Source organism: Malaclemys terrapin, chromosome 11 (genome assembly GCF_027887155.1).
Source record: "Malaclemys terrapin pileata isolate rMalTer1 chromosome 11, rMalTer1.hap1, whole genome shotgun sequence".
NCBI lineage: Eukaryota > Metazoa > Chordata > Testudines > Emydidae > Malaclemys > Malaclemys terrapin.
The window spans coordinates 8,865,172-8,890,379 of NC_071515.1; the positions used below are offsets into that span (position 1 = coordinate 8,865,172).

General features: G+C 44.6%; 1 protein-coding gene across 8 annotated transcripts in view; it reads right to left on the reverse strand.

The window, feature by feature from the left end:
• HDAC4 (histone deacetylase 4) overlaps positions 1-25,208 on the reverse strand; it is a 439,923-nt gene that overhangs the window by 195,126 nt on the left and 219,589 nt on the right. For 7 of the 8 annotated variants that reach the window (XM_054043726.1, XM_054043721.1, XM_054043725.1 and 4 more), the window contains one exon: positions 927-1,171. In XM_054043726.1, the coding sequence (XP_053899701.1) occupies positions 927-1,171 (245 nt within the window). Of the gene's footprint in view, positions 1-926; positions 1,172-1,609; positions 1,681-25,208 lie in introns of those variants that run through there. The other variant, XM_054043727.1, reaches the window with a different exon arrangement.

Consider the following 25,208-nt stretch of genomic DNA (forward strand, 5'->3'; position numbering starts at 1 on the left):
CAAATCCTCTCCATTGTTGTGACCGGCTGCAGGAAAGTGGAAGTGCCGGTTTCAAAGCTCGTACCACAGAGAAAAGCAAACAATTTGCAGCTTGCTTTGAGTGAGTAAATGAATGAGCAGGGGGCCAGGAGTTCGGAACTTGCAAAATAGAGAGCTGACATGCTCCAAAAAGCACTCTCTCTCCCCCAGACTTCCTGTCACAATCCACCCCCCACCCCTCCCCCGTTTTGAAAAGCATGTTGCAGCCATATGAATGCTGGGATAGCTGCCCATAATGCACTGCTCCCAACACAGCTGCAAATGTTGCAAGTGTGGCCACACCACTGTGCTGGCAGCTGGCAGTGTGGACAGACTGCAGTGCTTTTCCCTACTCAGCTGTACGAAGACAGGTTTACCTCACAGTGCTGTACAGCTGCAAGTGTAGCCAAGGCCTCAGATGTTTACATTCAAACCCAACCCTTCGTTTAACTTTCCTACAGAATGTTACAAATATTGGCTATATAAAGCATCCATCAGGTGAGAATGAATTTGGAATAATATCACATACAAAATATTTTCCCTCAACCTCACACTTATGGCCAAGATTTTTCAAAAATGAAATCCTAAATGCAGGCTCCTAAATCCACACTTAGGCCTCTATATAAGTGGGTTGATGGGAGTAGTTGGGCAGTTCAGCACTTTTGAAAGTCAGGCCACTTATTTAGGTGCCTAGATAAGGACCTAGGAGACTGGAATCTAAATTTAATCTCTCATTGTTAAAATTTTGGTACTTGGTTCTCTGTATCAAACCTACAGATATGGTTCTCTAAACAGGGGTTACCAGTCTCATTGCTTCTTCACCTTTCAAACAAGTCTGCCTACATTTAGAGCATTTTTTTTTAAATTAGTATTTCTACCCACCGCTCACAGCTGTTTCAATCACTTACTTTTATATGTTCATGTAGCTGGGCCTCATGCTGACGGGAGAGTTGCTCATGCTGCCTCTGGAACTCGGCTATAAGGATTTGTCTCTGAATTTGTTGTTTTTGTTTGAGAGCCAGGAGTTCCTGCTGGAGCTGCTGTTCTCGGAGTGTAGGTTCCGTCACTGGCATGGAAAACTGGTGGTCCAAGCGGAGATCCATGGGGACTGAAGTTGGTGCAACTTGCAAGGGCAGTGCTGTGTTCACATCAACTGCAAAACAAACAAACAAAACAAAAGGTGATCAGCCTATTCCCCGTTCAATAGTGAATTTAGCTTTGGCTTTTAGAAGACTTTCTAGAACCACAATACCTGAATCAAAAACACCATCTCTTTTATATTTCATATTGTAAAAGGACACACAACCTAGGTATGTCAATTTATTCACTCACTGAGATGGAAACCTGTTTTAAAAGCAAAACGTGCCCTCTCTCTTTTTGAAAAGACCTGTGTTATCCGAAAACACGTATAGCAAGGAATATGATGCGTGGTATTATCAACTAACTGCACATGAGCTCTCTTGATCTCTTTTCAAGTCTGCACCAGGGAAAGTCTCCCAAATAAACTGGGTTAATAATGTTTTTAGCCAACAGCAAGCCAGTAAGTGGGACATTGGGCTCTAGGAAAACTTGCTAAAATAGAATTGCACACCTCAACTGTTGTATGCAGCGTAGTTCGAGCCATGTCAGTCCCTGGATATTAGAGAGACAAGGTGGGTGACAATCTTTTATTGGACCAATTTCTGTTGGTGAGAGAGCCAAGCTTTTGAGCCACACAAAGCTCTTCTTCAGGTCTGGGAAAGGAGGTACTCCCAGCCTCACAGCAAACTGCAAGGTGGAACAGATTGTTTAGCGTAAGTAATTAGCACATATTGTAAGGCAGGGGTTCTCAACCTTTTTCTTTCTGAGGCCCCCCAAACATGCTGTAAAAACTCCACGGCCCACCTGTGCCACAATAACTTGTTTTCTGCGTATAAAAGCAAGGGCCGGTGTTAGGGGGTAGCAAGCAGGACATTTGCCCAGAGGTCCATGTGAAGCTAAGTTACTCAGGCTTCTGCTTCAGCCCCAGGTGGCAGGGCTCAGGGCCCCGGGCTCAGCCACGCAGTGGGACTTCGGCTTTCTGCCCTGGGCCCCAGCAAGTCTAACACTGATCCTGCTTGGTGTCCCCCCTGAAACCTGCTTGTGGCCCCCTGAGGGAGCCCCTGACCGCTGGTTGAGAACTGCTGTTGTAACGGACCACCCAGAGCTGACCTATCAGTCCTCATCCTCAAAGGAAACCTGCACACTTTCAAAAAAAGGAGCCTGGGAACTTAAATGCATTACTCTGCTAGACACTAAAAATCATGGACTGAACAGAGTCACTGGATTTTTGGCTTATTACAGCAATCCAACATACAAATCATTTTTTTGTCTTATGATTGCAGAGATGTTAACTGGCCACTCTACCTTGAATGGGCTGTTACAATATGTGCTAACTACTTACATTAAACAATCTGTTCCACCTTGCATTTTGCTGCGAGGCTGGGAATACCTCCTTTCCCAGACCTGAAGAAGAGCTCTGTGTGGCTTGAAAGTTTGATCCTCACCAACTGAAATTGGTCCCAAAAAGAGATATTACTTCACCCACCTTGTCTCTCTACACCTTGGCTATACATAACGGACGTCAGAGTTACTGGTAGTGATAAATAAGAAGGTAAGAACACAAGGTGATTTACAGATAGATTCTTGAGTGAACAGCAGAGCTTGCAGTTGGGGGAGCAGGAACAGAATCTTTTAACTTCTAAATTCAACCAAAAGCCAGTTTAGAGGGTCCCATGATTGTCAAGGCAGTGATGAAGGCATCAGCTAACCTGGAAGAGTCATTAACATGAACGCTGAAGTAGCCATGGACAACTAATGGCCTTGGCCATTCCAGGGTATAAATGGGATTTGAATTGTTTAGCACAACCAGTACAGAGGAGTGATCTGGATACCACAGGGTTGCCAACTTTCTAATTGCACAAAACCAAACACTCTTGCCCTGCCCCTTCTCACTCCATCCCTCCTCCATCACTTGCTTTCCCCAACCCTCACTTACTTGCTCATTTTCACTGGGCTGGGGCAGGGATTTGGGGTACAGGAGGGGGTGAGGGCTCTGGGGTGGGCCCAGAAATGAGAGGTTCATGGTGCGGGTGTGGGAGAAGTCCAGGCTGGGCAAGCAGTTGGGGTGCGGGCTCAGGGGTGGGGCCGGGATGAACGGTTTGGGGTGTAGGAGAGGGCTGGAGGATGGAGCCAAGGGGTTCGGAGTGTGGGAGGGGTCTCCAGGCTGAGGCATAGGATTGGGGTGTGAGAGATGGTACTGGCTCTGGGCTGGGGATGCGGGTTCCAGGGTGGGGCCAGAAAAAAGGGGTTCAGAATGCGGAAGGGGGCTCTGGGGTGGGGTAGGGAGTGCAGGCTCGGGAAAGGAGTTTGGGTGTGGGAGGGGGCTCAGGGCTGGGGTATGTGGTTGGGGTACAGGAGGAGATGAGGGGTGTGGGCTCTGGGCAGCGTTTACCTCTGGCGTCTCCCCGGAGGCATCAACATGTCCCTCCGGCTCCTAGGTGCAAGGACAATTGCCAGGCGGCTCTGTGCAGTGCACACTACCACCACCCACTGGCATCGACCCCCGCAGCTCCCATTGGCTGCAGTTCCTAACCAATGGGCGCTGCGGAGCTGGTGCTCGGGCAGCCTGTGGAGCCCATCTGGCCATGCCTACGCCTAGGAGCAAAGGGACATGTCGCTGTTTCCAGGAGGCTGTGCGGAGCTGGGTAGGGAGCCTGCCGGCCCCTCCAACCAGACTTTTAATGGTGGTGACTGGAGCCACCAGGGTCCCTTTTCGACCAGGCATTCCAGTCGAAAACCTGACACCTGGCAACCCTAAAGAGGACCCACAGTTTCACATCATAGGAGCTGCACACTAGGTGAGAAACTCATATTAATCTGCTTCTAGAATGGGAAACCTAGTGCACAGAGCACTAGACTGGAGACCTGAGGTCAATTCCTGACTTTCACTCTTCTGATGGGTGATGCTGCCTATGTAACTTCCTTCCTGATGCCTCAGTTTCCCCATCAACAAAAGGAGAGGATACTGATCTTTTTAAAGTGCTTTGAAATCTAAAGATGAAAAGCTCTCAAGATAAGAGCTAGGTAGCGTATTAATATTATTACATACTTAATGCAAACTGCTAAATGAAATCTATTTTGTGGGACATAGTTGTGGCCAAAAATTTACAAGGAAACGGGAAAAATTCAAATGTCAGGTGAAGATAGGAGAGGTCCCAAGAAAACTCCCTTTCCAAGGAGGACAAACTGTAGCGTAACAGAGAAGCACTAAACACAGCTTAGGCCTTGGCTACACTGGCAATTCACAGCGCTGCACTTGTTGCGCTCAGGGGTGTGAAAAAACACTCCCCCCCGAGTGCAGCGCTGTAAAGCGCCAGTGTAATCAGCGCCTGCAGCACTGCACGCTCGCTCGCAGCGCTGCAAGCTATTCCCCTCGGAGAGGTGGAGTACTTGCAGCGCTGCGAGAGAGCTCTCGCAGTGCTTGGGGCGTGACTACACTCTGTGAATCCGCAAGTGTAGCCAAGGCCTCAGTGTACTAGCAGCTAATGCAGGGGTTCTAAAGCAGATGGATACCTAGGAATGCCACATCATGCCCCTTTGTACAGCGTAGCATCCGTTCGGAGATAAGCCTTTGAATAATCAGGATCCAGGGATAAAGAGGGTATAAAAATGTACTTGAATACTTGGCGTATTAAGGAGTCAGTTATTTGGCTACACAAAGAGCATTTCTCTGAGAACTGGGAACTTTTCATAAAGAAGCAAACAGGACAGATGTTTAGTGAAAACACTGCAGCAACACTGATCTCAATATACTTCTATTGTTTTTCCCTTTACAACCACAACCATCCACTATCATCTAAATATTCAAAATTGCAACCAAAATTTTAATTCTGTACTAAATATTACAGCTGTTTATATTTGCTGTATTTTTAATGTTTTGCTCCATAAGAAAACTCAGTATCTCCCCTGATATGTTTATATTTATATGAAAACCCATATTTGTTAAAAATGATAAAAATATATGTAAATTTAACTTTACAAAAAAATCCTTAGTCCTTTTCAGAATGATTTACTACATTTATCTACAATTAGAACACGCAACATCTTGGAAAACACTTGTGCTAACAAAATGTTTGTCAAATTATCCAAGTATAAAAATGTGGTGCCGGGGTGCACAGCCCCTGCGGGGGCACCAGGGGAGGAGGTGCAGCCATGGGGGGGACACAGCCCCCGCTCTGGACCTGGCTGCAGGATAGGGGTGTGTGGCCCTGGCTGCAGCCCAGCCACAGCCAGAGGGTGGGGCACATGGCCCCGGGAAGCCATGATGGGGGTGCGCGGCCCCGCTGAAGCCCCCGGGCAGAAGCTGTAGGGCAGAGGCACATGGCACTGGTTACAGCCCCTGCCATAAGCTGCAGGGTCCTGGTTCCAGCCCCAGTTGCAGGGCAGGGGCACACAATCTCACTTCCAGCCCCATCTCCAATCCCTGACAGCTGAAGCTGAAGAAGTCACGGAGGTCCGGTAAAGTCACAGAATCCGTGACTGCCATGCCCTCCGTGACTAAATTGTAGCCTTAGTAATGTTCAATAAAGGAACAGATGTGTATAGCAGGTCACCTTCTTGTAAATTTCTTTACGTGATTTCTCCCCCCGCCTAAGAAACAGTCACAGCTCTGACTGAGCTAGTTCAAGAAGGGATAGGAGAAATCAGCTGAAATGACTCAAAGATTCTTTGATAGCAAATTTTACTCACCTGGACTGCAATATTTGACTGCTTACATGTCCTCTATAGAAAATAAACAGGGCTTTGTTTTTGCCCACATGACAGAGTTCGAGTCAGAAACTATTTGACGGGCTCTGACGAGAACTGAGGCATGAAGTTGACTCTCCCACAACCAACAAGTATTAGAACAAACTAAAAGATGGACAATGTCATGATTTACATAGAAGGGCAAATTGTTCTTAGAAACAAATTGGGGTGTGGGTCTAGGAAAAAGAAACTATATAAATTGTTCCATCGTAGGTAAAACAGCCAGCTTGCTAACCATTCTAAGTGAGATACCGGCTACCAGAAAGGTAACTAATTGTCATACAATATAAGGAAATGTCAACTAATATCTCAAATGAAAGCTTTCATTTTATGCAAGATTCAAGTGATATTCTACTTTAAGACTGGTTGCTTAACTATGGGTTTTATATCAGTCACTTCCCTATGGAAGTGAGACATGGCTGCAGAACAAGTTGACTTTGATGTTCTTTAAACTGATGTGTCCTTAAATGTCACCTGCAAATATCTATAAAAGATAAATACTAAGTTAGGATTTTGTTCTGAATGCCCCACTGAGCAATGTTAAGAGGAGTATTCTGTACACAAATGATCTTTTAAAATGTACTCCTCAGGGGTGAAAGTAACATAGAAGACTTACTGGGGGGCGGGGGGGGAGAGGGAGAGGAGCAGCGACGTTAAAAGCGCTGCCATGCCAGCGCTTTAACGTTGGCTGCGTACATGCCAGTACCGGCAGCCACTTCTCACCGGTACAGGCCCATACCAACCTACTTTCACCCCGGTACTCTTCCTATCTTTCTCTCTCTGCACTGGTCTTGTCCTATCTGACATGATGGATTGCCAGCTCTCACTCCAAAACTGTATTAGGCCATCAACATAACAAATACCCTCGAAATACCATTCACAAATACCCTTCATCATCAAATAGGGGTGTTTCTATTGGGCTGCCATGGGCTTAATGTTCTTCAATATTTTTATCAATTATCTGGAAGTAAATAAACCACTACTGAAAGAAAATATTGAAGGAATGGCAAATAACGAGGAGGATAAGACAGTCATTCCCAGTGATCTGGATTGCTTAGCTTACTAAGCCCATTCACACAAAATACATTTGAATACAGCCAAGTGCAAGGTCAGACCGCTAGGAAAAAAGAATCCAGGCCACATCTACAGAATGGGGAACTATATCCTGGTAAACAGTCACTCAGAAAAGGACGTAGAGGTCAAAGTAGACAAGCAATGCAAAGCTGTGGCAAAAAGGGTTAACAGAATCCTTGGATGTATAAACAGGGGATCAGTGAATAGAAACAGAGAGGTGATTTTAACTCTGTATATGGCATTGGTAAGTGTGCTCACTTCTGGTGTCCACATTTAAAAAGGATGTTGAAAAATTGGAGCAGGTGCAGAAAAAAGCCACAAACAGAATCTCAGGGCTGTCTTACAGTGAGAAACTTAGGACTTGTCTACAAGGTGGGGTAATATGCTCTACGGAGTGAGTGAGTGAAAGAAATATCAAAAGGGCACTAACATGTTGTGCATTAATTGGCTCATGTAGACCCTGCTCATAACACAGTGAAGGTTGCCTAGAGAGCAGTACTCAACACACAGTAGGGAACCTTCAGGGAACACCAGCAGGCTCTACACAGACCAATTAATATACAACATGCTAGTGCGCTTTAGATACCACACGCCTGTAGGGTGCATTATCCCACTGGGTAGAAATGCCCTTTGAGTGCTCAATTTGTCCAGTTTCTCAAAAAGATGATCAAGAGTGGATGTGAATTACAGTGTATAGGTACCTTCACAGAGATAAAATACTAGGTAAAGGCTTTTTAATCTAGCAGAGACAGACATGAGAACCAATGGCTGGAAGCCAAAGCCAGACAAATTCAAATTAGAAATAAGGCACAAATGTTTAACAGTGAGGGTGATTACCTACTGGAATAAACTACCAAGGGCAGTGGTGGACTCTTCAATTTGTGTGTCTTCAGATCAAAACTGGGTACCTTTCTGGAATATATGCTTTAGTTAAACACAAATGATTGAGGTCATTACAGGGATAAATGATTGAAATTCTATGGCCTGTGTAATACAGGACATCAGAGAGTAGATCTACTACTGATCCCTTCAGCCCTTAAACAAAAAACAAAACAAAAAGCCATCTGGAGCCTGGTTCTGTGTCACAGAGTTCCCAGGTAGTTATTGACTTCTCAGCCCCCCATAAATATGGGAAAGGAAACTGCAGCTAGCCCTGAAGATTGGTTCTGGTGATATCTGGACCTTCTCCTATATGATGATTTTGTGGACCCTGACTTTGCACATAATCAGGTAAACTGGAGGAAAAATAGTGTTCTGCTTATGCTCTGAGAAGGTTTCCATCTCATTGTCCACTTTAAAAAAATGGGACCGTGTATTTAAAAAACTGCACTGTAATGCAAATGTACAAGCTGACAGCATTAATGTTGCATGGATAGCCTTAAATTTGACATTTCTTATTTGTGATAGCTACGCAGACAATGCTGTCTTTGACATGATGTGCTGCTGTCAATGAGGCACCCTTGAAGAAATGAATGGAACCACAATTTTTCTTCCCCCCCCCCCCTTTTTTTTTTTTTTTTTTGGAAGAAGGGAAGATGATTGCTTCTTCTAGGAATTTTTAGTCTTGCATTTAAAAGTGGGGCATGGAGGAATAGTGGACAGGTTCATGAAGAGATTCCTGTGTATAGGTGAACTGCGTGGAAAAAGGTCTACAGATGACAACTAAAGAAGAATATGAAGGGGGTGGAAGCTTGGCTTAGGCTGAGGTGCTCCACTGCCAGAACTGTTTAGACATTTGTCAAAAGCAAGGCTTTGTCTGGGAAAAGCAAGCGCTTATCCATCCCTTCAAAAATAGCTCACTCTGCAAGGGAGCAGAGACTATTTTGGGGGAATGTTTGGAACGAGAAACCGTTGAAGTTGAAAGTAAATTACAGTATGAAAATTAAGACAGGGAAGACAGACAGATTTTGCACAAGGCCATAGTGTGAGTGACTATCTGGGAATAGAGATATGCTGGATATTTTTTTTGTAAGCAAAGTTTTCAATTTGCCTAAATTTGACCTGTGACTCGAGCAGGTCAAAAAGGTGTTTCACATAAGCTGATATCCAAACTATACACAGGAACAGAGATGACATGATTGACACTGTCAGTGAAATGCAGCCACTTCCAAGATAGAATGTAGCAATTGTTTACCACACAAAAATGTAGTTTAGCACATGAAGTGACTTGTATTATATATAGAGAGAGAGTCTCCAGATGAAGGTATTGTGGGAATTTACATGAACAAAAAGTAATTATCTAGCACCAAGCATTACAGACTCAGAAGAGTGTTCTAGCTAATGAATCACCAAAACCACTTTCTGCAGCACCTAGCTGTTCCTAGGGGTTTCCCATATAGGAACATAAGAACGGCCGTACTGGGTCAGACCAAAGGTCCATCTAGCCCGGTATCCTATCTTCCCACAGTGGCCAAACCCAGGTGTCCCAGAGGAAATGAACAGAACAGGTAATCAAGTGACCCATCCCGTCGCCCAGTCCCAGCTTCTGGCAAACAGAGGCTAGGGACACCATCCCTGCCCATCCTGGCTAATAGCCATTGATGTACTTATCCTCCATAAATTTATCGAGTTCTTTTTTGAACCCTGTTATATTCTTGGCCTTCACAACAGCCTCTGGCAAGGAGTTCCACAGGTTGTGTGAAAAAATACTTCCTTTTGTTTGTTTTAAACCTGCCCACATATTCACACTATGCAGATGACTTTTTTTTTTTTTTTTTTTTTTTTAAAGTGGATGCTATTTCAGCAAAAGGTCAGATTGCTGGAAATACTATTTTTCATCCTACAACTCGCTCCCGCCATTTTCTTATTGTTTTCCTTCCTGTCTTTTTTCCCTGCTCCATTTTTTTTTTCCACTCCCCCACATTCCTCTCCAGATCCAGAAGCACAAAATAGGAAAATAGCCACCATTAGAACCTTGTCTGTGCCCTGGAACATACTGTAGCAAATTTCCCATAGAACATCAGGCTTGTGAAAATGACAGACCATTACACACTGTAGTTTCACACACAGTTGTTTGCCACTACCTGCAGCATACAGATAGCATCCTGTTTCAAATGCAGGCATCATCACAAAGCTAGATGAATCTAAGAATCTCTTGTTGGAGTTCAGTGGCCATTTGTGAACCACTTACAACAGGAGATGTTTGTATGGCTGATTCTAATTTAAAGACTGTGTATAACATGTAAACATGTAGTCATAGAATCACAGGACTGGCAGGGACCTCAAGAGGTCATCTAGTCCAGTCCCCTGCCATCATGACAGGACTGGGGCCTGGTCTACACTACGGGTTTAGGTCGACTTTAGCAGCGTTAAATCGAATTAAGCCTGGACACGTCCACACGACGAAGCCCTTTCTTTCGACTTAAAGGGTCCTTTAAACCGGTTTCTTTACACCACCTCTGACGAGGGGATTAGCGATAAAACCGGCCTTTGCGGGTCGGAATTGGGGTAGTGTGGACGGAATTTGACGTTATTGGCCTCCAGGAGCTATCCCACAGTGCTTCATTGTGACCGCTCTGGACAGCACTCTCAACTCAGATGCACTGACCAGGTAGACAGGAAAAGACCCGTGAATGTTTGAATTTCATTTCCTGTTTGCTCAGCGTGGAGAGCACAGGTGACCACGCAGAGCTCATCAGCACAGGTAACCGTGATGGAGTCCCAGGATCGCAAAAGAGCTCCAGCATGGACCGAACGGGAGGTACGGGATCTGCTCGCCATATGGGGAGATGAATCAGTGCTAGCTGAACTCCGTAGCAGTAAAAGAAATGGCAAAGTATTAGAAAAGGTCTCCAAGGCCATGAAGGACCGAGGCCATAACAGGGACACACAGCAGTGCCGCGTGAAAATTAAGGAGCTAAGGCAAGCTTACCACAAAGCCAGAGAAGCAAACGGAAGGTCCGGGGCAGAGCCACAAACTTGCCGCTTCTACGTGGAGCTGCATGCCATTCTAGGGGGTGCAGCCACCACTACCCCAACCGTGTGCTATGACTCCGTCAATGGAGAAACACACAGGGAAGACGGTTCAGGAAACGAGGAAGATGAGGATGGAGGTACTGTAGGTAGCTCACAGCAGCAAGGAAGCGGAGAAACCGGTTTCCCCAACAGCCAGGATATGTTTGTGACCCTGGACATGGTTTAAAAGCAAGCGTGTTTAATGATTAATTTGCCCTGACAATCGCGGCCAGTACATCTACTGGAAAAGTCTGTTAACGTGTATGGGGATGGAGCGGAAATCCTCCAGGGACATCTCCAGAAAGCTCTCCTTTATGTACTCCCAAAGCCTTTGCAAAAGGTTTCTGGAGAGAGCTGCCTTATCCCGTCCGCCACGGTAGGACACTTTACCACGCCAGGCCAGTAGCACGTAGTCTGGAATCATTGCATAACAAAGCATGGCAGAGTATGGTCCCGGTGTTTGCTGGCATGCAGACAATATCCATTCCTTATCTCTCTTTGTTATCCTCAGGAGAGTGATATCATTCACGGTCACCTGGTTGAAATGGGGTGATTTTATTAAGGGGACATTCAGAGGCGCCCGTTCCTGCTCTTATGAACAGAAATGTTCCCCGCTATTAACCACGCGGTGGGGGGGAGGGGTGAAGTGATCATCCCAGAGAATCATGTGTGTGTGTGTGGGGGGGTGTCACTTGGGTTTGTGCCGCATGTTAACCGGGAAACCTCAGCCCCTCCTTTTACATTGAAAACCCATTTTAAATGGACAACCCAATTCATCCTTGATATGGGAAATGCGCTGCTGTTTGAAACCTTTCCCGCATGTTAAGAAGGTTAAAAAAGCCAAAACACTGTGGCCTACCATGGCTGCCTGCAAGCTGAAATATGCGACCTTGTAATGAAAGAGTGTACCCATTGTTCTCTAAAATGTGTCTTTTTTAACCACCTCTCCCTTCTCCTCCACCAGCTGCAAATGTTTCTCCTTCGCAGAGGCTAGTGAACATTAGAAAGAGAAAACGTAGGACGAGGGACGATATGTTCACGGAGCTGCAGATGTCCTCCCACGCTGATAGAGCACAGCAGAATGCATGGAGGCAGTCAATGTCGGACATGAGAAAAGCACAATATGAACGAGAGGAGAGGTGGCGGGCTGAATGGCGGGATGAAAAGAGCAAGTGGCGGGCTGAAGACGATAGGTGGCGTCAGCTTGCAGACAGACGGCAAGAGTCAATGCTCCGTCTGCTGGAGCATCAAACTGATATGCTCGAGCGTATGGTTGAGCTGCAGGAAAGGCAGCAGGAGCAGAGACCGCCGCTACAGCCCCTGTTTAACCAACAGCCCTCCTCCCCAAGTTCCATAGCCTCCTCACCCAGACGCCCAAGAACACGGTGGGGGGGGCCTCCGTCCACCCAGTCACTCCACCCCAGATGATCGCCCAAGCATCAGAAGGCTGGCCTTCAATAAGACTTAAAGTTTTAAAATGCAGTGTGTCCTTTTCCATCCTTCCTCCCCCACCCATCCCAGGCTACGTTGGCAATTATCCCCCTACTTCTGTGAGGAACTAATAAAGAATGCATGAATGTGAAAAAACAATGACTTTATTGCCTCTGCAAGCGGTGCTCGAATTGGGGAGGGGAGGGTGGGGTGGGGTGGTTGGTTTATAGGGAAGTAGAGTGAACCGGGTCGGGGGGTGGGTGGGTTTGGAGGGTTCATCAAGGAGAAACAAACAGAAGTTTCACACAGTAGCCTGGCCAGTCACAAAACTCGTTTTCAAAGCTTCTCTGATGCGCACCGCACCCTGCTGTGCTCCTCTAACCGCCCTGGTGTCTGGCTGCGCGTAATCAGCGGCCAGGCGAATTGCCTCAACCTCCCACCCCGCCATAAAAGTCTCCCCCTTACTCTCACAGATATTGTGGAGCGCACAGCAAGCAGCAATAACAATGGGGATATTCTTTTCGCTGAGGTCTGAGCGAGTCAGTAAGCTGCGCCAGCGCGCTTTTAAACGTCCAAATGCACATTCCACCACCATTCGGCACTTGCTCCGCCTGTAGTTGAACAGGTCCTGACTCCTGTCCAGGCTGCCTGTGTACGGCTTCATGAGCCATGGCATTATGGGGTAGGCTGGGTCCCCAAGGATCACGATAGGCATTTCAACATCCCCAACGGTTACTTTCTGGTCCGGGAAGAAAGTCCCTTCCTCCAGCTTTCGAAACAGACCAGAGTTCCTGAAGACGCGAGCATCATGTACCTTTCCCGGCCATCCCACGTTGATGTTGGTGAAACGTCCCTTGTGATCCACCAGGGCTTGCAGCAGCATTGAAAAGTACCCCTTGCGGTTTACGTAGTCGGTGGCTTGGTGCTCCGGTGACAAGATAGGGATATGGGTTCCGTCTATGGGCCCGCCACAGTTTGGGAATCCCATTTCAGCAAAACCATCCACTATTGACTGCACGTTGCCCAGAGTCACTACCCTTGATATCACCAGTTCTTTCATTGCCCTGGCAAATTGGATCACAGCAGCCCCCACCGTAGGTTTGCCCACTCCAAATTGATTCCCGACTGACCGGTAGCTGTCTGGCGTTGCAAGCTTCCACAGGGCTATCGCCACTCGCTTCTCAACTGTGAGGGCTGCTCTCATCTTGGTATCCTGGCGTTTCAGGGCAGGGGAAAGCAAGTCACAAAGTTCCATGAAAGTGGCCTTACGCATGCGAAAGTTTCGCAGCCACTGGGAATCGTCCCATACCTGCAGCACGATGCGGTCCCACCAGTCTGTGCTTGTTTCCCGGGTCCAGAATCGGCGTTCCACGGCATGAACCTGCCCCAGTGACACCATGATTTCCACATTGCTGGGGCCTGTGCCTTGTGAGAGGTCTATGTCCATGTCAATTTCCTCATCACTCTCTTCGCCGCGCTGCAATCGCCTCCTCGGCTGGTCCGGGTTTCGCCTTGGCATGTCCTGGCTCTGCATATACTCCAGGACAATGCGCGTGGTGTTCATAGTGCTCATAATTGCCGCGGTGATCTGAGCGGGCTCCATGATCCCAGTGCTAGCTATGGTGCCTGGTCAGAAAAAAGGCGCGAAACTAGTATCTGATGGACCAGGAGAAGGAGGGAGGGCGGGAGGGAGGGAGGGCCGAGTGACCACATGGCGTACAGGTACAGGAACAGGGAATTAAAATCAAGAAAGGTGGCTGTGCATCAGGGAGAAACACAAACAACTGTCACACAGAATGGTCCCCCCCAAAGATTAAACTGAAAACCCTGGGCTTAGCAGGCCGTTGATTTCACGGAGAAAGGGGAAGCAAATGAATACAGAACAAATCTATTTTTTACATCTTAAGCTGGCAGCCGACGGTGCAGCATGAGTGATAGCCTCTGCAGTACGATGACGACGGTTACCAATCGTAATATACCATCGTCTACCAAAAGGCAAGGGGCTGCTGCTGTGTAGCAATGCAGCCCCACGTCCGCCAGCACCCAGCATCGCCCTCGGCCTCTTCTGGGTTCTTAGCAGACAATACTGGGCAATTGGCAGAAAATAGTATACTACGACTGGTAGCCATCATCATCGAGACAGTAGCATGTCTGCCCAGGTGCCCATGATTGACAGCCACTACAGTACGACGACGATGGATACCAGTCATAATATACCATCGCCTACCAAAGGGCAAGGGGCTGGTGCAATGCAGCCCTACGGCTGCCAGCCCCACGGCTATTACTCATGCTACACCGTCTACTGCCAAAAGGCAGTTAGCAGCTGCTGCTGTGTAGCAATGCAGTCCCACGTCTGCCGGCACCCAGAGGACATATGGTGACGGTGAGCTCAGCTGAGCTGAGCGGGCTCCATGCTTGCCGTGGTATGTTGTCTGCACAGGTAACCCAGGTAAAAAGGCGCGAATCTATTGTCTGCTGTTGCTGTGACGGGGGGGGAGGGGCCTGACGACAGGTACCCAGAACCTCCCGCGACACTGTTTTGCATCATCCGGGCATTGGGATCTCAACCCAGAATTCAAAAAAAAGGCGCGAAAGTAGTATCTGACGGACTAGGGGAAGGAGGGAGGGCGGGCCCAGTGACGACATGGCGTACAGGTACAGGAAATTAAAATCAAGAAAGGTGGCTGTGCATCAGGGAGAAACACAAACAACTGTCACACAGAATGGTCCCCCCAAAGATTAAACTGAAAACCCTGGGTTTAGCAGGCCGTTGATTTGACGGAGGGAGGGGGAAGCAAATGAATACAGAGCAAATCTATTTTTTACATCTTAAGACGACGGTGCAGCGTGACTGATAGCCCTCGGCATCTTTCTGGGTGCTTGGCAGCAAATACTGGGCGCTTGGCAGTTAGTGTATTACGATGGCCTTCAGGCCTATTGCACGATCTGCTGCTCAGGGAAGACTCTGCTAATGTGCGATGAGCCAACTTGTAATAGGACGGTTACCAGTCGTAATACACCATCTACTGCCAAAAGGCAAGGGGCTGGTGCAATGCAGCCCCACGGCTGCCAGCACCCAGATCGCCGATGAAGGCTACCAGTCTACTGCACCGACTACCGCCAAAAGGCAGTTAGCAGCTGCTGCTGCTGTGCAGCAATGCAGTCCCACGTCTGCCGGCACCCAGAGGACATATGGTGACGGTGAGCTCAGCTGAGCTGAGCGGGCTCCATGCTTGCCGTGGTATGTTGTCTGCACAGGTAACCCAGGTAAAAAGGCGCGAATCTATTGTCTGCTGTTGCTGTGACGGGGGGGAGGGGCCTGACGACATGTACCCAGAACCTCCCGTGACACTGTTTTGCATCATCCGGGCATTGGGATCTCAACCCAGAATTCCAAGTGGCGGCGGAGACTGCGGGAACTGTGGGATAGCTGTGGGATAGCTACCCATAGTGCAATGCTCCGGAAGTCGACGCTAGCCTTGTACTGTGGACGCGGTCCGCCGACTAGAGCACTTAGAGCATTTTATGTGGGGGGACACATAATCGGCTGTATACAACAGATTTCTATAAAACCGGCTTCTATAAATTCGAACTAATTTCGTAGTGTAGACATACCCTAAGTATTGTCTAGAGCATCCCTGACAGGTGTTTGTCTAACCTGCTATTAAATATCTCCAATGATGGCGATTCCACAATCTCCCAGATCCCTTTCCGCAGTACTCCTTCGTAGCAGTCATTTCCCATTTTGTATGCGTGCAACTGATTGTTCCTTCCTAAGTGGAGTTCTTTGCATCTCTCCTTATTGAATTTCATCCTATTTATGTCAGACCATTTCTCCAGTTTGTCCAGATCATTTTAAATGTTCATCCTATCCTCCAAAGCACGTGCAACCCCTCCCAGCTTGGTATCGTCCACAAACTTTATAAGTGTACTCTCTATGCCATTTTCTAAATCATTGATGAAGATATTCAACAGAACCGGACCCAGAATTGATTTCTACAGGACCCCACTCATTATGCGAAACACTGATAACTACTCTCTAGGAACGGCTTTCCAACCAGTTATGCACCGACCTTATAGTAGCTCCTTCTAGCTTGCATTTCCCTAGTTTGTTTATGAGAAGGTCATGCGAGACAGTATCAAAAGCCTTACTAAAGTCAAGATATACCACATCTACCGCTTACCCGCTATCCACAAGGCTTGTCACCCTGTCAAACAAAGCTATCAAGTTGGTTTGACACGATTTGTTCCTGATAAATCCATGCTGACTGTAACACTATCTTCAAGTGTGGGAGTGAAATATGTAATTAAACAACTGGCTATCTTTACAGTTTATTCGGTTAGATCAGTGGCTCCCAACCTGTTGGCCTAGGAAACAAGTGATGGTTCACAGTGCTCATTCCTCTTCTTGGTTATTAACTGTAACCATTAAAAGACAGCTATAATACATTAAATATGTAAGCAATTGCAATAGTTGGCATAGGGATGCAATGTGGCCCATCTCTCCACCCATTACTGGCCGGAGAGATGGCCATGAGCCAGTCTCTGTATTAAAATAAGGACCATCCTATGGAAAAGTCTGAGAACTCTTCTGTTAGATAGGTTTGAATGGTTATTTTATAGATTATATTTGTATTTACAATTCACTCTGCTGTGGTTCCAAGACCTGCTAAGCTCTGTAAGTATTACCCTTTAAAATAGTCAAAAATCGCAGTTGTTCCTGCAATGGCACCATCACTTTCATACATGAAAAAGAGAAAGATTCCAAAAACAAATATACCACAAAACAAAAAACACAAAAACCCTGCCTTTGTCAGTAGAAAGGGGGAGAGAGAGAGAGAGAGAGACACCACTAATGTCATTTTTACTCATGAGAGGTTCTCAGATACTCTACAACATGGGCCATACAAGAATGGAGAGAGAGAGGGAGAGAAAATATGGGGCAGATTTTCAAACAAGCTCACCATACAACAGCTCTCCCCAAGGTCTGATCTGTAGTCAAAGTTGTACCATACTATACGGTTTTATAATAGATTTTGTTTAGCATGGATGCTCTTAATTTGAGTTTGTGATATAATGCATCAGTTTAGGTATTTTATGGCCAGACGTAAAAGGGGGAGTTTAGAATTGTGTCAGCATTTAAGTATGAATTTTCGGGCACTAAAGTTAGACCTAATGCTATATGAACATTAATGGTTTGAAAGCAAGGGAAAGAAATTTTAAAGTTTGAAACTAATATTCAGTTTCCTAGAGTCCAAAATCTGAACAAAAGCATTCAGATTCTTTTTTTAAAGACTGAAGATACATTTACTAATGTTCAACTAGTTCACTCAATTTCCAAAAACTATTGGTTCACATTGAGCCATAAAATGTGCATTATAGCAGATGGGGGGAAATCATTTGAGAAGAAGTTTGGTCTAATGTTTCCCTTATGATCTCTTCCAAATATGAAATCTGTTCAACAGATTCTGTTCACAGCTCTATGAGAATTCTCTGATGGCCATCTACAGTGGAGACTAGAACTTTAGAATTCGGCAGAGTAATGACAGACCTCAAATGTTATCAAATATCTCTATACATAAATACTAACCTGGAAAACACATACAAATGTATAATGTATGTTAAGCACAGACAGACAATAGATTTTTCTAAATATGGGATTTCCCCCGCCACCATCACGGTTACTTGAAAATTTTTTCTCCCAAAATAGAACAAGGCTATAATCACAGCAAGATTCCTAGAGCACACATCTTTGAGAGCCTGCCAGAAGTCTCAGGATGCAATGGACTAATGAAAATATCCACACAAAAAAGTAAGCAGTAGAAAACAAAAATTGTAACAGCTAGATCATGCACAACTCATCTTCAGAAACAACATGTACTGTGGTTGTGAAGGAGCCAATTTACTATTTCCATCAAAACAACAGTTAAGGGCATATCTACACTTGCCTCCGGAGCGCTCGATCCAGCAGGGGTCGATTTATTGCATCTAGTGAAGACGCGATAAATCGACCGCCGAGTGCTCTCCTATCAACTCCGGTATTCCACCAGAGCGAGAAGCATAGGTGGAGTCGACGAGGGAGCATCAGCAGTTGACCTACCGCAGTGAAGACATCGCGGTAAATAGCTCTAAGTACGTCCACTTCAGCTATGCTATTTTCATAGCTGAAGTTGCATAACTTAGACTGACTTAGCTCGCCCCCACCTTCCCCCCAGTGTAGACCAGGCCTTAGATTTAATAGACAAAGCCTCTGCTCCAAGGGGACTATAGGTATGCTTCATCATATTCACTGTAAACAGTATGAAATCTGCATAACTATATCTCAAACAGGTGGCAATACATTTCTCACAATTTGGTTTTTCATGTTATGTAATTCTGAATCTACTGAAAAGATAATTCATTTAGGGCTAAAGTCTGATCTCTGTTATATTGGGGTAAATCTGGAGAATCTGTATTGATTTCATACCAGTGAAATCATTATATGTTCCATTCTATATGCATCCGAAGAAGTGGGCTGTAGTCCACGAAAGCTTATGCTCTAATAAATTTGTTAGTCTCTAAGGTGCCACAAGTACTCCTGTTCTTCTTTTTGCGGATACAGACTAACACAGCTGTTACTCTGATACCAGTGAGAGTTAGAATTTAGCCTCAAATTAGACTATTCAACCAAATCTAGCTTAAATCCATTATGATATATAGGAATTTTTTATCAAATACAGTGTATGATCACAATCCAAACCTTAAAGAAATAGTTAATACTAGAGTAGTCAGCTGTATATGGATTCCCTACCCAGAAAGCTTCTGAGAGAGAAATAATGAATATGAACAATACTATGCACAATTTTGCTTGCACTCACAATTTTATTGAGTCTTTCAATGTTCTGTGTTTTTCTTAAAGCCACAGCTTAGAATTCTTATGAGAGAATCCCACCATTCTTTTTTTTAATTCATTAAAGTAATGAATTTAACTCATTAAGTAAGTTTCTAGCCCTTATTGTTGCAGAGAAGAACTTGAAATTGTGAATGCTAAAGATCAAAACCAGAGGGCAAATCTAAAGGACTCCCAGGTTTGTTTGCTTTAATTTCATGCTTTTTAAGTATAGTGTATGACTTTTGTAGGCTGACAAGATAACTGAACATTTGGAGTTGGCAGTACTGCATACATCTTTATGAAAACTCTACATAAAGATTAGAATTTCTAAAATGCAGGTGGAAGTTGTTTACTCAGTCTGGCTAATTTTCAGAGCTAGGAACCGTTACATCAAAATTATTCACATTAAGTGAAATTTCAGTTCTAAATATGCACCTAAAATTTCCTCACACACTACTAATTCATGACCCAAGTGTCAGAGTTACTAAATTTAAAAAAAAATGCTATTCAATGGGAAAAGAAATGACTACTTAAGCTGTTCTGCATTAGACCAAATGGAGTAGCTAAAGCTTTGCATTACTCAACCACTGGAGTATTTAGAAGAGAATAGTGAGCAATTCAGAGAGCTTTTCAGCTCTAAATTACTATTAATTTGCCCTGTAAAAACAGATTAAGTTTCATCACGTTTAAAAAAAAAAGACAGTTTAATATTCCTGAGAAAACTCAACAAATATCACATTTTTAATACTGAGTAGAGATACAATGGAGCAACAAATCCACAAAAAATGTCTCAAGTCCTAGCACAGTGTGCCAGCTGCAGAGATCATAACCACAATTCTCATTCATTGTATTCAATGAGTGGTGCGTCAAACATGACTCGTACTATTTCCGTCTCAAAAACTACTTGAAATGCCATGAGTTCCCAACAGAAGCACTGAATGCTCTGACCTGCAGAGCCCTCCTGAAAACAATAAAACCTTTTCTACTTAATGAACGCATCATCAAAACAAAAAAGCCTGTATTCATGAATATTTTATGGTAGACTAGAAAATTGCTTTTATAGGTTCTGCCTTGAGAACATATTAATACAATCAGATTAATGACGTTAGCAAAAGCACAAAGGCTATATTCAGAGTTTTAATGAGAAATACCAAACCCATGAATTAAAAGACAAGATCTCAATTATGAATAATAAACTATCCTATGTTCTCCACATCTTTTCCTTCACTGTAGGAAAATAATCAGTAAAAAGGAGGACACTGCATTTATTTTTCACTAGATATGCAGGGATTCTGTTCAGTCTCTCCATTTACTATTACTTTCATAACATGCTAAAACACACTGTGCTATTCTTCTCCCCCAAAATAATGAAGACATTTAGAGGTTTCCAAGAAAATGTATGTTGTAAATTAGCTAAGATCTAAAGCATCCCAACTCCTTACCGGTTGAAGTCATTAAGAGTCTGGCACTTAGTTAAAATGTTACATCTGATAAATTTGGAAATTCATAGTTTGCCCAAAATATGATTAATGGGAGTCATTTGTTGGTTAAGAATTGCCATAATGAACTGTTCACTCTAAACATTGAATATTTTCACACAGTATGTTTCTCATATATTTTCCTGAAATCTTTTTACATTAAATTATTTCATATTAAGTCTCTATATATAGTACCACATTGCTAGATTTTCATGCACTAGTATGCTTTTTTTGCTTCTTGCCCCAGCACACTGGCAAATAGCTTTCTGCCAATATTGTGTGTGTGTGTGTGTAATTTTTTTCCTGAAAGGGAGTGGGGCAAGTGTCACATATATACACAAAAAAAATTAGATTACATTTCTTCAAAATAATTTGCATTTTTTCTCTTTTCTTATATAGTGTTCCTGGCAGTCTTTAAAACACTGAACGTAACATTAAAGCATAAAATACTAGAAAGACACAAACATACATTAACAAAATTATTTTAAACAAAACATCTAAAAATTTAAGAGCTCAATTAAAATCTTCTCATTTTCAGTGTAATGTTTACTTAGATACATTTTACTCAAAGGAAATGTATGTCCCATTATTAATTTTAAATATAGAAATAGATTTCTCACAAAGTAGTTTATGTAAGGTAAAACAGAAGACAATACCTTTGTTACAATTTGGGTGCAATGTCAACTTCAAATGCAGATGTATTAAACTAGTCTTTTGCTTTGTGACACTCTCACGCGCACATGCACAGACACACACACACCTCAAATTCCACAGAATCTACAGAATACTAACTACCTAGATACCCAGTCTGGTTTACTCCTCACTTTTCTCCTAATCCAAGGGAGAAGCTACATTAATCTCCACAGTCTCCTTTAAAAACAGTGAAGGTGAGTTTCTGCTCAAGGCTGGGGGGAAGAAAAACAAGATTAAATAGAGGACGGACATACCACCACGTGTCTGATAGACAGCGAGCTTAGGAGACAGAGTGCGCAAAAACCCAGTACAAGAGCATTTCAACACATACAGTAACTCTGTAGTCCCTGGTGTATTTCAAACCACTACACATCAGGGAGGAACACACTCCTTCTGGATCAATGTATTTAAACTTAGGAGTCCAGCGCTTTTCCAGAAACTATTGGCTCAAGCTCCCTCCCTTCACCCCCGACCCTCTCATGACTTTCTTTAGCTTTGTTTCTGACTAATGAGTTTGCCTTCCCTCTAATTACTACCATGCTAGTGTTGCCCTCAGATAAATTCTGCCAGTACAGCTTGTCAAGTGTTTTAGTATAAAATAAAAATAAAATGAAGCAGCCTGGTTCACACCTGCAGTCTTTCAGTTATTACCATCAAACACAAACACACTACCTTTCTGAAAAAACAAGATATTTGCATACCATGATGCACACAATAAAGGATGACAGCTATTTCTGATGCAGCTGAATGAGTAAGCACGTGTACAAATCTCCCCATAGAATTATTTTCAGCGGTTTTCATTGCTAGATGGAACTGGAAATAGTACTGTATGTGTCGAGGTGTTTAATTTCACATTTTATTTCCTCAAGGCTGACCCGCTGCACTATTCAAAGCCTAAAAATGCAGGGTACTATTGTCAGAACGATTTCCACACGTCAGAAACATGTTACATAAAAGAACAAGTATACTGAACAGCTGGGAGACTTCAAAGGCATGAATGCAGTTTCCAAAAAACACAGCATTAATTTGGTACAAATTATCTCTTAAATGAAGTAAAGATAATTTCTTCTGGATGAAAATTTATATTTGCCTATCCTTACGCACTCTATTGGTGTCTCAAAAAAATTAAACAACACACCACATCATTTTCAAATACCCTTTTTCTGCTTTCATGCAGTGTTTGTCAGCACTAAAGAGAACAAGGCCTATCAAACAAAATAACAAAAAAAACCAAAAACACCTGGTACTATTGTGAAGGGTTCATTGTGCATGCAAAGCACTCTTTCTACTGTCTACACTTCAGTAAATGTCAAAATTCGCCGAAACACTAAGAGACAGTGAGATCAGGGCTATTTATAGAAACTAGCTTCTGCAGTATCTGACTGCAGTGCCAAGATAAAAGAATTATATTTTCCTGTAAACCGTAATGGGACAAACAAAACCATGGAATTGCATCATAATCATGTTTGAAAGATTATCACGTATGAGGTGTATTTAGTCCACAATATGCTAGTTTTCTGCTTATCATCAAGTTTGTTATTAAAATATGCTAATGAAATTAGCTCACATTAAACTGGGAGCCAAGAAACCAGCTATCCATTTCAATACAAGACTAGAAATGTTTATTAGAACAAAAAGAAAGAAAATAAATTGAGATTTATGTTACCAGTGCTTCATGTAGAAGGGTGACCAGAGAGCAAATGTGAAAAATCGGGACGGGGGGGTGGGGAGTAATAGGAGCCTATATAAGAAAAAGACCCAAAAATCGGGACGGTCCCTATAAAATCGGGACATCTGATCACCCTATTCATGTAGTGCGTTTTGCACTGGGACATTTAACAGTTAAAACACAAATGAAATATCAACTGCAGAGCTTTTTATCTCAGAGAAACCGACTATTAGTCTTTATTATGAGAGATTTCCTACCAGCAATGATGTCTTGGTAATGATCTTACCTGGGGACTGTATGTTACATAAAAATCAAATATTTACAGTTTTACTAGCCACCTTCAAAGTCAGTGTTTGCTATGAGACAGATGATCACAGCAAAGGTTTTTAATGTAGAGACAATGTTGAGTGTGACCAAACATGTGTTTAAATGAAAAAGAGTGAATACTTATTCAAACAAACTATTCTGTTACCCACAACTCACTGGGCTAAAAAGACTTGCCTCCCACAGCACATTAATACTGGTTGTCAGAGGCTACAGCATTTCTGATGATTTGTCCATCCTCAAAAAGCAGGTATCTCAGTTCACCACAGTTGCTATTAGTTCTACACAGCTCAACACTTGCATGCTTTGGATATGTGTGGGGTGAATTCCCTACAACCAACACACAGGTTGCAATGTGAACAAGAAATGGAATATTTTTGGGATATGAGAAAATTTCAGCCTGAATTGGAACCGAACTTAATTATCCTCACACCCACTGAAAGTTTTCAAATGAGAAGCTGAACTTTGGACAACAGATGGGGTTTTAACGTTACTTACTCATTGCAAAGAAACATCTCTTGTTTTCTCATATTTAATACAATCTAAAGCAGTGGGGGCAAATTACGGCCCATGGGCCACATCCGGTCCGCAGGACCCTTCCCTCTGGCCCCTGAGCTCCTGCCAGGTAGCAGGGTCAGGACAGGCTTGCGGAGGAGCCAGCCCAACTCCCCGGCAGTGCGGTGAGTGGGGCGGAGGCTAACCCCTGGCCTCTCCAGTTCTGCTCCCCTCCCTCACTGCCTCCCTCGCAGTCACAGTTCCTCCAGCGCCTGGGCAGCGTGGCTGCAGCTCCAGCCAGGCGGCATGGCTACAGCACCGCCAGACCTGGTGCTCCAATGTGGTGCAGTCAGGGGACGGGGAGCAGGGGGAGTTCGGGGGGGGGGGGGCCCAGAGGCAAGGAGCAGCCAGGGTTGCAGGGGGCGGTCAAGGGGCCTGGGCCCTGCTGCCAGGGACAGAGCAAGCCAGGGCCTCCCTCCTCCCCCAGCAGCCAAGCCCAGACAGGGAGCGAGCCCTGCCCAACTGCCAGGGAGAGCAGCCAAATGAGCAGGGGAAACACACAGGGAAAGGACTGAGCCTCCTTTCCCCCCACCCCACAGGTAACGTGGGGCAAGGAGAGCAGGGAGGGTTGGATGGGGGCCCCAGGGGGTGGGGAGCAGGGGAGACTGGATAGGGGACGGGCATCCTGGGGGGATGGTTAGGGGGGCAGAGAGCAGGGGTGTTTGGATAGGATGTGGGAGTCCGAGAGGGCAGTCAGGGGTGGCGTCCCAGGGAAGCGGGGGGGGGGGGGGTTAGATGGGATGGAGGTTCCGGGGGGCTGGATAGGGGGTCAGGTCACGCCTCGCTGTTTGGGGAGGCATAGCCTCCCCCAGCCATCCCTACCTGGCCCTCCATACAATTTCTGTATCTGATGTGGCCCTAGGGCCAAAAAGTTTGCCCACCCCTGATCTAAAGGCATTCGTGTAAAATGTTTACAGAATATACAATCACATCTTTTTTGTAAAATCTTTAAATTAAAATGACTTCCACTTGAATATAGACCCTCTAGTAAATTCCTAAGTTTTATTCAATCAGGAAACTAAAATTGAAGATCAAAGAACAAAGACTAGATGGTTTATCCAACTCTTTCCTTTGTATTGGAATCTCAAAATACTATGGATTTCATGTCTCCTCCAAAAAATGAAAAGTAGTGAATAGTTTTTTAGGACAATTCTGTCTTACCTATTAAATGGTCTCAGGGAATGGGCATGCACCAACCTAGACACTTAAACACCATTCCACCTAATTATGTGTGGAGGCAGAATTATGAATATTCTCTTTTGGGATCCAACAGCCTGTTTGGTGCCTTAAACCCCTAAAGTGGGAAAACAAGGGC